This window comes from Pteropus medius, unplaced genomic scaffold (assembly GCF_902729225.1).
Source record: "Pteropus medius unplaced genomic scaffold, Ma_sr-lr_union100, whole genome shotgun sequence".
Lineage (NCBI taxonomy): Eukaryota > Metazoa > Chordata > Mammalia > Chiroptera > Pteropodidae > Pteropus > Pteropus medius.
In genome coordinates, this window is record NW_024344370.1 from 6,102,265 (window position 1) to 6,116,422 (window position 14,158).

Here is a 14,158-nt window from a genome sequence, read left to right on the forward strand (position 1 = left end):
TAATTTAAAATTATGTGAAATCAAAATGAGGTCATAATTTGTAAGAAACACATGATGGAAACACACCTAAGGTTTGATTTAGTCTAACAACAAGAATCTGAAGTGATCCAAGGTGGTTCCAGGACCCCACTGGCCATGAAAACTGCTTTTTGAGTCCTTTAAAGAAATGCCTCAGTATTGGCTCTCAGCAGCAAACAGGCTTACTGCAGAGAGACACATCAAACAGATTCTCCAGGTATATCCAGTTCTGCTCATTCCCTCGCACAGCTTAATGATACTCTGTATATATGAAAATGTGGGGCATTTTTGTTTTCCCAGGAAACATTTTTTATTTTTTAAAGATAACCAAATACTTAGTGTATGGATTTCTTACCAAGTTCCATGTTCAGTGAAATGCAGTCGCTTTCTTTCGGTATGGAAGAAGACAGCATGTTACAAAGAACAGGCGTGGAGGCCTTGGGGTAGAGACATCATCTCCACACCTCGAGTCTCGGCTTTGTCATCGACAAAATGAAGGAGTTGGACTCGGGCCCTCCAAAACAACTATCCCACAATGTGCTAAGTTACTCCATGAGGTATCCTCATCCTGACTGATGGTGCTGGAGCGGAGAGGAAAGTGCGCTCCTGCAGGCTGGAATGAAGCAGGGCTGTGGAGGGGCCAACACTCACGTTCCCCTACCACAGACACTATTAGGATATAAAGGGCCATGGAAGAACTCTGCCAGCAGCTCATGCTAAAAAGGGTGTGGTGGGCCATTGACATCACACAGTGATGATTCTCCTCCCGTGCTGTTTTATTTTATGCTTGCATTTTGAATTAACTGAACTTCTCAGGCATTTTTACCACATTCAGTATATCACTTAATTTTGTTTGACCACAAATTCAAAGTTATTATTTGAGAAATTTTATGTGCCAGACATCTTACTGAACACCAGAGACATAATGGTGAATAAAACAGTCGAGGTACCTGCCCTCACAGGACCTGTTTCTAGAGGGACTATGGGAAGGCCATAGTGAGTGAGGTACAGGGTATATGTGGGCCCATATAAGGGGCATCTAATCCAGAAGACTGTGTGTGCTGAGACCAGTTGGAAGAGAAAGAGAGTCTGACAGGTAGCACATGTGCAGGATATAGGTGGATTTCTTATAAAACTAATAAAGCTTAAATTTATTGTTGTACCAGTAAATGGGATCTTTGAAAAAAATAAATCAAAACAAAAGAAAAAAATGTAATTTGTAGTTTTTGCTAATTTCCATGGTACAAATTCTCCCTCTAGGGTCAATGTTAAGGTACAATTTAACCACCAACCCAGAGAATTCTTTAATATTTAATTATCAGTGCTTTCAAGCCAGTACTGCCAGCTCCAGAACCTTGCTAGTAAGCTTTGGGGCCCTTACTCAGGAAAGCTCCTTCAAAATGTCTTAGTTAGGGCTCCCTCAGAAGCAGGCTCTGAGACAGAAATTTTATACAAGTAATTTATTTGGGAATTACAGGAAACAGCCACTCAGGTGAGAAAGTGAAGACAGCTAATAAAAGGTGTGTTTCTATCATCATGGATAACTAGAGCTTAATCCTGCCTAAGGGAAAGTAAAAGCAAAAATAAATGAATGGGACTATATCAAACTAAAAAGCTTCTACACAGCAAAAGAAACTGTCAACAAGGTAAAGAGACAACCCTCCAAACGGAAAAATATGTTTGCAAGCAACGCCTCTAATAAGGGCTTAATATCCAAAATATACAGAGAACTCATACAATTCAATAACAACAACAATCCAATTAAAAAATGAACAGAGGACCTGAACAGACACTTCTCCCAAGAAGACATACAAATTGCCAACAAACATATGAAAAGATGCTCAACCTCGCTAGCTATTATGGAAATGCAAATTCAAACCACAATGAGATACCATCTCACATCTGTTAGAATAGCTGATATCAATAGGACAAGTAATAACAAATGTTGGAGAGGATGTGGAGAAAGAGGAACCTTCATACACTGCTGGTGGGACTGCAAATTGGTACAGCCACTATGGAAAACAGTATGGAGGTTCCTCAAAAAGCTAAGAGTTGACCTATCATATGATCCAGCAATCCCTCTACTGGGTATTTACCCCAAAACTTGAAAACCCATGTCTGAAAAGATATTTGCACACCAATGTTCACAGCAGCATTATTCACAGTGGCCAGGACATGGAAGCAACCAAAGCGTCCTACAATAGATGATTGGCTAAAGAAGCTATGGTACATACATACAATGGAATATTACTCAGCCGTAAGAAGAGATGAAATACCGCCACTTGCAACAACATGGCTAGATCTCGAGATAATCATTCTAAGCGAAATAAGCCAGACAGAAGTTGAAAATTACATGATATCACTTATATGTGGGATATAAACCTAAAAGCGACAAATGAACAGGACAAACAGACACATGGACATGGATAATAGACTAGTGGTTACCAGAAGGGGAGGGGGAAGGGGAGATAGATCGGGTAAAAGGGGTCAAATATGTGGTGACAGGAAGAAATCTAACTATGGGAGGTGAACACACAATGCAGTATATATATATATATATATATATACACTAATATAATAAATAATATAATAAAAATTTATATATAATAAAAATAAATAATCCTGCCTAAAAGTTCTGAGGGTTAGTGGGGCAGCAACCTGAGGACGAATGGAGATGTGGTATTTATATACCAGCTCTTGTTACTCACAGGCTGAGGTCTGCACCTGGGGTATGTGATTTCAGTGTTACATTTGACATTCCCCAATGGCCAGAGTGACCTTTTTTTTTTTTTGAGAAGACTTTAAAGCAAAGAGCTGCAGATGCTGGCAGTTGGAAGTCAGCCAGCAGGCACTGAAGTGGTAAGGCCTTGGGGACACGGGCAGAGAACCATCAGCATCTGCTACAAATTGCCCTGTTATCAAATTGGGTTCTCAAAGTTTTATTAGTTTTAGGCCTCACAAAACCTAGAACCACCCATAGCGATAGCTCCTACATGTTGAGAAATGCAGCATGTATGGGAAATTCAAAGAAATTCATAAAGCTAATGAGAATTGGGGTGAGGGAGGGTAGCAAGAGATGAAGTTAGATAAGCCAAGCTACATAAAGGGTGTTATGTTAAACGGGGCTCTTCTAGGTGTGGCTGAGATTTACTAGTCTCTGTGGAACTCAGCTGGGCTTCTCCTGGCTTCTTATTCCTGGGACAGGCTGACAGAGCAGCCCTCTTTCAGGAATGGGTTCTTTTCATGATGAAGAGCACGAATATAAGAGAGCAGATGGAAACTCACAATGCTCACCAGTAGCTCATGTAAAAATCTTATTGTCAGTCCGTTGGCCAAAGCAATTCCCTTGGCCCAGTCTGAAGCCAGTAGGGCTGGGAAATATAATCCATCTACAGGGAAGGAGGTGATGACTCAGTGAAGTGAGTAACATATTCTATAGGATTTTCACCAAAATGTTAGTAGTCATTACTTAGGGATAATTAAATTTCTAATGATTTTTATTTTTTGCTTTAGCTTTTTCTATCATTAGAATTTTTAATGAGACTGTAGCAATTTTACCAAAAATTATAAACCTATTTCTTTAAATCATAAAAGATATCAAATATTGGACAGCATTTATTTGAGGATACTTTTTAAAGTTTCCTTTTTTAACTCCTTTATTAAATGAGTTAATGTACATATAAAAAGCCTAGCTCTTTAACTTCCTAAAATCACCTATTAGCATTTATGGGATTTGTAAATCATTGGGCATTAATATGTTTCTGTTTCTGTTTCCTTACGACTGCTTTCTCATTTTAAAATTTCATTATTTTGTATGTATCAGACTATTTAAAAACTAAAAAGAAAGGTGTAAGAGCCATTCCGGTGACGGCCCCAGTTGCATATACAAATCACCTAGATTTTAATTCCTATAATGAAGTCCCTAGAGGTTCTGATTTAATTGTTTAATTGTTGTTTTAAAAGCTCTCTAAGGGTTAAGAAAAATTGAATAAATAAATGAGTAAATTAGTGAAAAGGTAACAGAAGGGCCAATCCTATGTGCTAAGCAGTAGCATGTTGGGAAATTTCTTTACAAATTTGAAGTCTAAGATGCTGAAAAGCTTAGGCTCCTGGGTGCTGGAGAGAATAAGGGAAGTGGATACCATGGAGAAATATGAGCTTCTGAATTAAGAACAATGATGCTGCTAAGGTCTGTCTAAGCTGCATGAGGTAAAGATGAGTGAGTCATATCCTTTCGGAAGCCTCGTTGTTCTAAATACAATCCAAATCAGACCCAAGGAGACAATTGCTCTTTCGGAGTAACTGAGGTACATTTTGTTCATTGTTTTTCAGAACACTGTGACTAGCAAGAGTCCACTCTCTATGAGAACAGTTTGAACTTTTAGGAAATTACTTATGTACCCAGAACAAGGGTGAAGGAATAGAGATATTGTGGGAATTGCTTGTTTATAGAGCTCCATGCTTAAATTATTTCATTCTGTGCTGAATTCAGTCACTTATGTGTAAATTATGAACTTTCCTCTCCCTCTGCCTTATAAGACAAAAACCGTGTGTGTGCGTGTGTGTATGCTGAGAGAGAGAAATGTGTAAAAATATATAAAAATATATAAATATATTGACGGGGAGGTTTTTTGGGGGGCACGTTGTTTTTGTATTTAGCTAAGTGACATAAAGATTTTTTAATAATTGTGATCTAGTACTGGTTAAGATCTGGGTTAATTGCCATTTGCAGGGTAACCATAGTGACCAGCATATTGCATCTGATTCCATTAATCTTGTTGAGATTAACAGTCAATCCCAAAGGATCTTTTGCAGCAATTCAGAAATAAATCATCTTTTCATATGTATATTATTTGGTGACAGCCATTTTCTTTAAATGTGTTTCTCTAACCAACAAAGAAATAAGACAGTCCCTACTAAGGTAATTAAAAATCCATCCCCCAAAATAAGAAATTTTACAAAATATAGAAGATGACTAAAAGAGTAAATACATAGAAATACCACATGAAAGGAGAATTTATTCAACTAATATATGTCATATTCTTAATAGGCCTGCCAGAGGAAGGCCATTCACTCCCAGTTAGAAATTTACCTGTGTATGACCTCAGTCTCAAGATATGATCTAGAGACAAAATTTGAGATTCTTTAGTGAAAAAAAAAAATCCAGTTGCTATTTAGATTATAGGGATTAGAAAGGATGAGTTGAGCTGGGTTTGGGAAGAACAGCTGTCTGCTTAAGCTGGGACTAATAATGTATTATATTTGCAAAGAGATATTTGCAAGTCAGTAGAGTATGACCATACCTAAAATCACATTTGTCCTACAACAGCCCCAGAGAGTAAGTACAAAATGCAGGACTCTCATTTTACAGATGAGGCTAAAGAATGTAGACTGACTTCCCTATACTCATTTAGCATTAGAGCTTTCTTTTAAACTGCCTGAATAAATTTTCATATATTTTTACAGGTTGTTAGGGAACACGAAATGTTCTGTATGCATAAATATGTAATCTATCACAGTAGCTTAAAACCCCATGGGATATTATATCAGCACTGAAATACTCAGACATGCTTAACGGCAAAAGCAAGCATTCCATTAACTTGGTTAAAAAATATAAAACACCCAACTGAATTGTTTCTTCTTTATCTTCACAAAAGTAAACCTTGAGTTAAGTTTATATAGTCAGGGATACAGCTGGATGAATTTACCTAGATCAGAGGAGTGCTAAATTTCCTCCAGCAAGCATTTGTCCTCAGTAAATCAGGAAGGGTGTCATTTATATGCTACCCCAACCCTTTCCTTACACAACTGTGACACTCTCCTGTGACTTCCTTTTCACTAACCTTATTCTGGGTGTTTGATTTTTAGCCATGTGCCAGGATAAGAACTTTCACTATTAACATAGGGGCTCTGTACCTAGGGCTGTTCCAGGCAGAGGCCAGGCCTTGGCTTATAAGACCTATAGGAACAGAGCGACAATAAAAAATAAATAAATAACCAAAGAAAATCCAATTATATTTATGTTGCTTTAAAAGAACCTTTGAGATTTCCTTCTAAAACTGTTAGCACTTGAGATTTAATGTGTATCTATGTGAAGGATATTTTTTGCACTTCAATTCACTATGAATTCATCATTTTTCATATACCCCACACATAAGATGTGGTAAGAGCATGGTTTGAACGTCTGCCTTTATTTTTCCCAGTTTATGGATTCATGCTGAATCTAACTATTGCTAGAAGATTATATTATTAACTTTGGTATCAGAATTAGAAAGCTCGCAGCCCCAGATTTTTCTGATAGAACATACTACACTTTTGTGATGAAACCAGGAGTATATTTCACCATATATTTACATCTAATTTGAAAACTTGGATATGGTTCAGGGGGAATATTCTGAAGTAAAACCCTCTCTGCCTCTTAGCTCTCCTCAGAAGGAAGAAACAGTGATCACATCTCACTGAAAGCTCTCCTGCTGCCGTTTAAAGCTATTTGCTTTTATTCTCTTTACAAGTTGAGAACAGCTCATCACTATTTTTTGTTTAATAATCCTGAAGGATTTGACAATTGCTAGTAAGAACGTTCACAAGCTTCTCTTTTTCACACTTTACAAATCCCTTCCTTTAAACTTTCATCATGTGTTTAGCTTTTCAATATTTTGATCTCCCTCTCCTGACCACTCACTGAGCGATATGTCTTTCCAACCTGAGATTGTTGTTCTCAAATAAGGACATGGCCAATACAAAGGGAGGATTAAAAAACACAGCTTCCTGTCAGCTTCCTCTCTGAGATGACAAATGCACTAGGATGTCTGAAAAATTTACTTCTCAAACTTTTCGTGAGTTATATGGATACGTGTTTGAGAGCACAGGCTCGAGAGCTGTACTACCTGGGTTTGATTTCCAGATCTGCCACTTTTCTAGCTGAGTGATCTTGGGCCAATTATTTATCCTCTCTATATCTCATTTTGCTCAACTGTAAAATGGTGATGATAATATCCTCTTTGGGTGACTCTTAAAGATTAAGTTAATGTAACATATATAAAGTGTTTAGAACAGTACCTGCAAATATTAATTATAATTACTATGTAAGTTTTAAATCAAAAGTTGGTCATGTGCATTATGATTCATGCTGGAATTTTATTCTGAATTCTAGGTATTCTGTTTATAGTAACTTAAAGCACTAGCCCATTGTATTATAATTTTAATATTAATCGATGTGGCATTTTCCTCTTAAAAATGTAAGACCATGAGTATATTAGTGTTTTACAATTTATTTTTAAAAATTATCTTTACCTCCTAGGCCCCAGTTGCCTTAGCTTTTTAAAGTGTTATCATCAACAGGGGGAATTGTTTTTGTATAACGGGCTGTAGAGTGATCAACCGTCTAGGGTTTCCTGGAAGTGAGGGGTTTCTCAGGATGTGGGACTTTTACTACTAAAACTGGGAGTGTCCAGGCAAACTGAGATGGTTGGCCACTCTAGCTATAAATGTACTACATAAGGTGCAGATGGAAGGAGAAACCAAAGAAGCTGCAATAATGTTAACTCATCAAATACAAAAAAGTTTATAATGCAAACATTGTTCCTTGGACTTTTCGACTCATGTAATCCCTGGTGAGTAGCTTACAGGTGAAATTGTGAACTAATTAATTCCAAATGTCAGGCACTTGGACTTCATCTTTTGCTATTATCATCATCCGTGGGATATAGTTCTTCTTCATTTTATGCCGTTCCACTTTCCTCTGATCATTCTTTTGCCTATTTTTTTCTTTTAGGTCAACTCAGATCAAAACATACTCTTGGGATAATGCCCAGGTTATCCTGGTTGGGAACAAATGTGACATGGAAGACGAGCGGGTAATCTCAACGGAGAGAGGGCAACATTTAGGAGAACAGCTTGGTAAGAAACTGAGAGAATGAGAGCTTCGTAATTATTTGTGACACTGTACAGAGACCCAGCTAATTGCTAGGATGGGCTTAATGAAAAGATTGTCAACCTGACAGTGGAAACCAAAACATTCTCCGTAAGTAGTAAGTGAGTCCTCCCACTTTCTGTGGCATTGTTAGACTCCAAGAACAATTACAGAAGCAAAATAGACAGCCAGAATTTTGATCTAGTATAAGGTATTCAAATTCCTATTCCGTGAGAAATACAAGATGTCTTGCCTGCTATTTTTTTCCCTCCATACAGAGTTTGCTTTGAATGAGCACTTAATTATACTGTGTGACTGTTGCTTTCATGTTTCTGTTGGAGAAGGGTAATGGCGTAGAATAGGTCACATTATAGATTCTGATTCTAGGGACATAATGTACAAGCCCTGTTACTGTTACAAACCTCTTTGATACTAAATCTCTTCATCTCTCAAGAATGAGTATCATAACCCAGGCCTTAGTCCTCTTAACACCTCAGAAGTTAGGAATGGAGAATATCGCCCAAAAGAAGATAGAAAGGGGACCTGGCAGATGGTTAGCAGGGTGGCTTCCTGAGACTCTTCCCTCTCTGTATTTTCTTGACTAGTCAGGTGTATGCCACGTAGGGGAAGAAACTGCTACACAGATGTAAGTTGTCTCTCTATATAAATTTGAAAATGGTTTAGTTCAAGAGAATATAGATCAGAGCCAATAATTATTTAATGCCATCAGTACAAAAGGCTAATTTTTTACCACTGTAATAAATTACTTGGGTATCGAGATCAGATTGTACAAGAATGATGGGAATGCTCCAAGAGAGTGACTCCTTAGAACACCACTGCCTGGCACAAACAGAACCCCTTCTCATACAGTACGTAGATGTAGTAAAGTTTCTGAAACTGAGAGGTAGAAATATTTTATGTTCCAATGCCAGTTCTTCCAATGGTTTCTAATTGACTTTTTACTCTCTATTCAATTAAAAAAACAAAAAATAAAACAAACTTAGCAGTTTTCATAGCAACCAAGACTTGCATGTTCTTAGAGAGTCATTTATCTCCTTTAATGTGGTTTGTTCTTCTCATGACTACACATGCTTCTACAAATAATCATGAGATCATTTGTAGGAAAAAACAAACACCCTCACAGTCTAAATTTAAAGGTTTTAAAGGTCTTTGCTTTATTTTTTAAAAATGACTGGTAAACCTCCATTGTTCAAAATTTCATCATATACATACAGAGCTTGGGCATTGTTTTTTAAATGTCATTACCAAATCTTGGCCAGATGGCACAAAATTACTGCTTTATCAATCTGGTTACAATTAATTCTCCATTGTGGATAGTTATATGCATATAACATTTGCTTATCCTAATGAGGGTGCTTGATGGCACTGCGTTGTGGCTGAGCTCTTTAAAATTCTTATATGGCAGCTGCCCTTGCCAATCTAATTTAGTTCACCAAACATTTCCTAGATGTTTACAATATGTCATTTACTAGGACTACAATGACAAATACCCCTTCCTTCCAGGAATAAACAATATATTGCCAGAGACAGACAATACAGTGATACGTGCCAGTACCCCCAGTGGATGCCTGAAACAGCAAATAGCACCAAACCCTTGTATACTATGTTTTTTTCTATACATATGTATGAATGAGAAAGTTTAATTATAAATACACAATAGGAGATTAACAACAACTAATAATAACATAGAACAATTATAAAAATATACTATAATAAACATTATGTGAATGTAGTCTCTCCCTTTCTCAAAATATCTTACTGTACTGTATACACCCTTCTTCTTGCGATGATGTAAGACGATAAAATGCCATACCTACTCCTGAATCTGGGCAACTTTTCCTTACCTGCAGTAAATGGCTTGGCGTCAGGGACTCACTTGCTGAAGTCTTCATATAGGCTCAGTGCTTTCCAGTGTAGCATGTTGTCCTCAGTTAGGACACATTTTCTGTTCATGTCTTCCACCCACAAATTTAATGCCTTTCCCGTCTTAACTAAGCACTTATTATACTCTGTGGCCATAACTTTTGCGGTTTGAGGTGCGATGGCAAAATTAGCAGGAATTTCTTTTTCACGATGTCACATATAGAAGATTCATTCTTAATGTAGATCTTAGCAACCTAAGCATATGAGGTTTTTTTTTTTAAGTTGAGATCTTTCACCTTTTCACTTAAAGAAAGCACTTTTCAGCTTCTCTTTGGCATATCCAAATTGCCAGCATCACTTGTGCTTTAGGGCCATTATTAAGTAAAATAAGGGTTTCTTGAACACAAGCATAGCAATATACCACGAGAGTGGATCCGATAACACAGATGACTGCTAACAGGTGGGGAACATATACAGCATGCAGATGCTGGACAGAGGGAGGATTCATGTCCCAGGCAGGAGGGAATGAGATAGTGTGAGATTTCATCACATTACTTTGAACAATGAGCAGTTTAAAACTTATGAATTATTTGTTTCTGGAATTTTTTATTTACTATTTTTGGACCCTGGTTGACCGTGGATAACGGAAACCATGGAGAGTGAAAACAAGGGTAAGGGGAGGACTATTGTACAGGCAATGAGCATCTTTCTAGCCTTCCTTTCCACGTCATTTGTTTTATTTAGCCCTGTTGGGCATGCCGCTTTGTTGAACTCTGCCACCTTGACTTGTTTACCATTGTGCTTGCTCTCCATTCTCCTCCTCCCTCTCCAGACGTGACCTTTGTTTTCTTGGAAGACTCTTCCTCTTTCTGCCTCTTATACTTTGGCTTTCCACACTCAGCCCACCACTCTTCTCTCTTCACATCCTCCCTTGGATATTCCCACCCACTCCGAAGGTTTGAACTCCGCCTACAGACTAATGATGGCCAAATCATGTGCTAGCCCTCACCTCGCACTTAAACTTCAGGCTCTTCTGCCTCCCTGCCAGCTGTGCATGTTCGGTACTTCTGGTTTAGGGTGGTCCTCTAATCATCTGCAGCTGAATCAATGGAGGTGTTTTTTTCAAGTGCATATTTATCAACCCAGCTCATCAGAATTTCTGAAGTTGAAGCCCAGGAATCTGCATTTTTAACAAACACTGTTCTGACTTTTATACAACACTAAATTGTTACAACACTGGCTAAGATGAGAGTATTTGGAGAGGATAGGGAATCACCCTAGGACATGAACTTTATCCTGTAGCTGTTATTATTTTTCTGATGCATGTTTAACATTTACTATAGATTCATGTACCATTAACAATATATAAAAATGTTTTAGATTTTTATTTTATACCAAATTTATATATGAAAAATTTCATAACTGAAGTTTTAAATGTAAAATTGTTAAATATTAAGTGAGAAAAAATTGAAGGCAATAATTAAAGATATAAATTTTTCTAAAATAGAAGTAATTTAAGTGGGAATAAGAAGAAAGAAAGAAATTTGTGGAGCATAAAGGATTTGCGGTGCCCTGAAATTGTAGATGAAAGAATATTTGAACCATTTTTATAAGCTCTGAGAGGGCAGGAAGAGCAGAAACTCTGAAGATTCCCAAAAATGTAGTCAGAGACACAAAGACAGCAGATAAACTAAAACTGCTTCCAGAAAAAAATTATTTTTATTAGTAATTTATATGAACCCAGTTTCAAAGCGTTTTTAATTTCATTAATATTTCTCCCTAAAGCAAATAACAGATACATATTCCTGTTATTATCTGTTCAAATAATTGTCATGATGTCATGTACATGCATTACTAAATTCCAGACCCATCCTCTGCATTCTTTCCCCTTGTCCAACGCAGAGACCCCATAAGGATTTCTGACAACTATAAAATATTCTTACACTTTACTAGCTCTCCAAGCTGTAAAATTTGCCTTCTTTTCTCATTTTGTTTTGATTATTCATCTGACAAATATTTTCTAAACACCTATAATATTATTAGGAAGTCATAAAATATGCATCTTTCTTCTCATGGAGCTTAACCTGTATTCTCTCAGAAATACAAGAAACTATCATGAATACATAAATTAAGCAGGGCTGGAAAACATCAAAACAGGTATAACTTGAAGGGAAAGGAGAAGCATGGTGTTCTATAAGTAGTAGTTGCTTCTGTGTTAAGGGTATGAAGACTGACAAAAGCACATTCTCTGTCTGTATATTCTAAAACATTCATTTAATAAAGACTGGCTTAATTAAACAATTGCTTCAAAGGAACAATCTCTTGAAGTAGAAAAAGGTAAATTAAAGAAAAATGGAAAAAATATTCTTTCACATAACAAAGAATATACTAAACCAATTTCTCTAGAGATGGGAGGTGGTACAGACAGGATATATAATTACTTCCCAAAAAGGTCTAGATAAGTCAAGGAAGGCAGATCCACTGTGGCTAACAGAGGGAGTTTAGACTCTGTGGGACATTTCTGTCCCACCAAGGATGAGAGTTTGGGCATACTGACTGGGCTGCCTCATATGCCTTGATATCACTCTTGGAAACAAGTTGACTGCAGTAAATGGAACATCTCTATAACCCAGCCAGGCAAGTCTCACTTCCTTAGACTTTAGTGACCATGCTTCTGATTTCTGCTGAGCTTTAATGACCCCAAGGGTACCTCATTTGGGAATGCTGATTCTGGTACCCTCTGATCTGCTCTTTTGATAATTTTAGTGTAAACTAACTTTATCCTTTACTTGCCAACCCAGGGAAGAGAGATCAAGGCAGTAACTGCAATATGAAATTGTATTATTATCATAGGAATCCTGAACTTTTGGATCCATGTGTTGTGACCCTAAGCAGCCAGATTCTCTTTATACATTTTCCAATGAAGAGAATTACAACAGCAGCATCACACCTTCCCTGACTGCTAAGCCCCACTTGAGTCATCAAATCCTTGGCACGACCTTGAGGTACAGATTAGGTTTTAACTAAATTTAGTTTTCTGCTTTATAGTCAAGGAGGAAATTATTTGTGGGGCCTTTATAACTGTTAAGCCTGTTTAAACTCTGTTCTTGGACTCTACAGTCTTCTAGTGATCCACAATGATCTGGAAGATGCCAGAAAACGACTAGATCATTATTAAGGACAAATTCTCTCAGAGGCATTCTTATCCAAATATATAATTTCTCTTTTCAAAAAGTGCCTAGCTTTCTGGAATCTCCTCCTACTAATAAACTGGAAAACTCTTTAGCCAGCCATTCTGTGCTTTATAAGAAACCTTTGTAAAATTCTTGATGCCTTACTTTATGGTCCTTAAAATTTACACCAAGACAGTAGCTACTAAACCATGCAGCGATTTCTCAGTACCTTCAGAGCCTCATTTTGGGGAATCTGTAATCTGGACTACTTAAAGTTGTCTCCTAAATTATTAAAAATTCAAAGTATCGTGGAGAGTGCTATTGTCTTGCTTGTTTGTGGCACTGAGAGAGCCATGTCAGGCTATTCTGAGACTCGTTGTAACAAAGCTGAATTAACTCAGAAGTGACAGATAGCCCTCAGAATATTGAGGAGATCTTCCTTCTTTCTCAGGATATTCAAATTAGGCAAGATCAAGGCAAGAGGAGAGATATCTAGAAGGAAGACTGGACCTAGAGTAAGGGTTTTCAAAAAACACCAGCACCCAAACCACAGCCTAGGCCAAGCAAGTTGGAATCTCTTTGGTTGGACCCAGTCAACATAAATAAAATAAAACCCAGAACTTGAAAAAAATTATTGAGGTATAATTGACATATAGCATTATATTACTTTCAGGTATTCAAGGGATTTAACTTTCGTATACACTGCAAAATGTCACCACAACAAGTTTAGTTAACATCTGTCATCATACAAAGTTACAATATTTTTGTATATGATGAGAACTTTTAAGATCTGCTTTCTTAGCAACTTTCGAATATGCAGTACAGTATTATTAACTATAGCTCCAATGTTGTACATTACGGCTCCGTGACTTATTTACTTTATAACTGGAAATTTGTACCTTTTGACCCCTTTTACCCATTTGCCCATCCCCAACCCCTGCTGTGACAACCACCAATCTGTTCTCTGTATTTATGAGCTGGATTACTCGTTTGTTCTTAGTTAGATTCTACATATAAATGAGGTCATATGGTATTTGTTCTTCTCCGATTTCTTTCACTTAGCATAATGCCCTCAAGGTTAATTCATGTTGTCACAAATGGAAAGATTTTATTTTTTATGGCTAAATGTTCACTATATATATATATATATATATATATATACACACACACA

At 37.1% G+C, this 14,158-nt stretch overlaps 1 protein-coding gene across 2 annotated transcripts in view; it reads left to right on the forward strand.

The window, feature by feature from the left end:
- Positions 1 to 14,158, forward strand: part of RAB3C (RAB3C, member RAS oncogene family) — a 233,697-nt gene that overhangs the window by 187,202 nt on the left and 32,337 nt on the right. For both annotated transcript variants that reach the window (XM_039869985.1, XM_039869984.1), the window contains exon 4: positions 7,793 to 7,917. In XM_039869985.1, the coding sequence (XP_039725919.1) occupies positions 7,793 to 7,917 (125 nt within the window). The remainder of the gene's footprint in view (positions 1 to 7,792; positions 7,918 to 14,158) is intronic.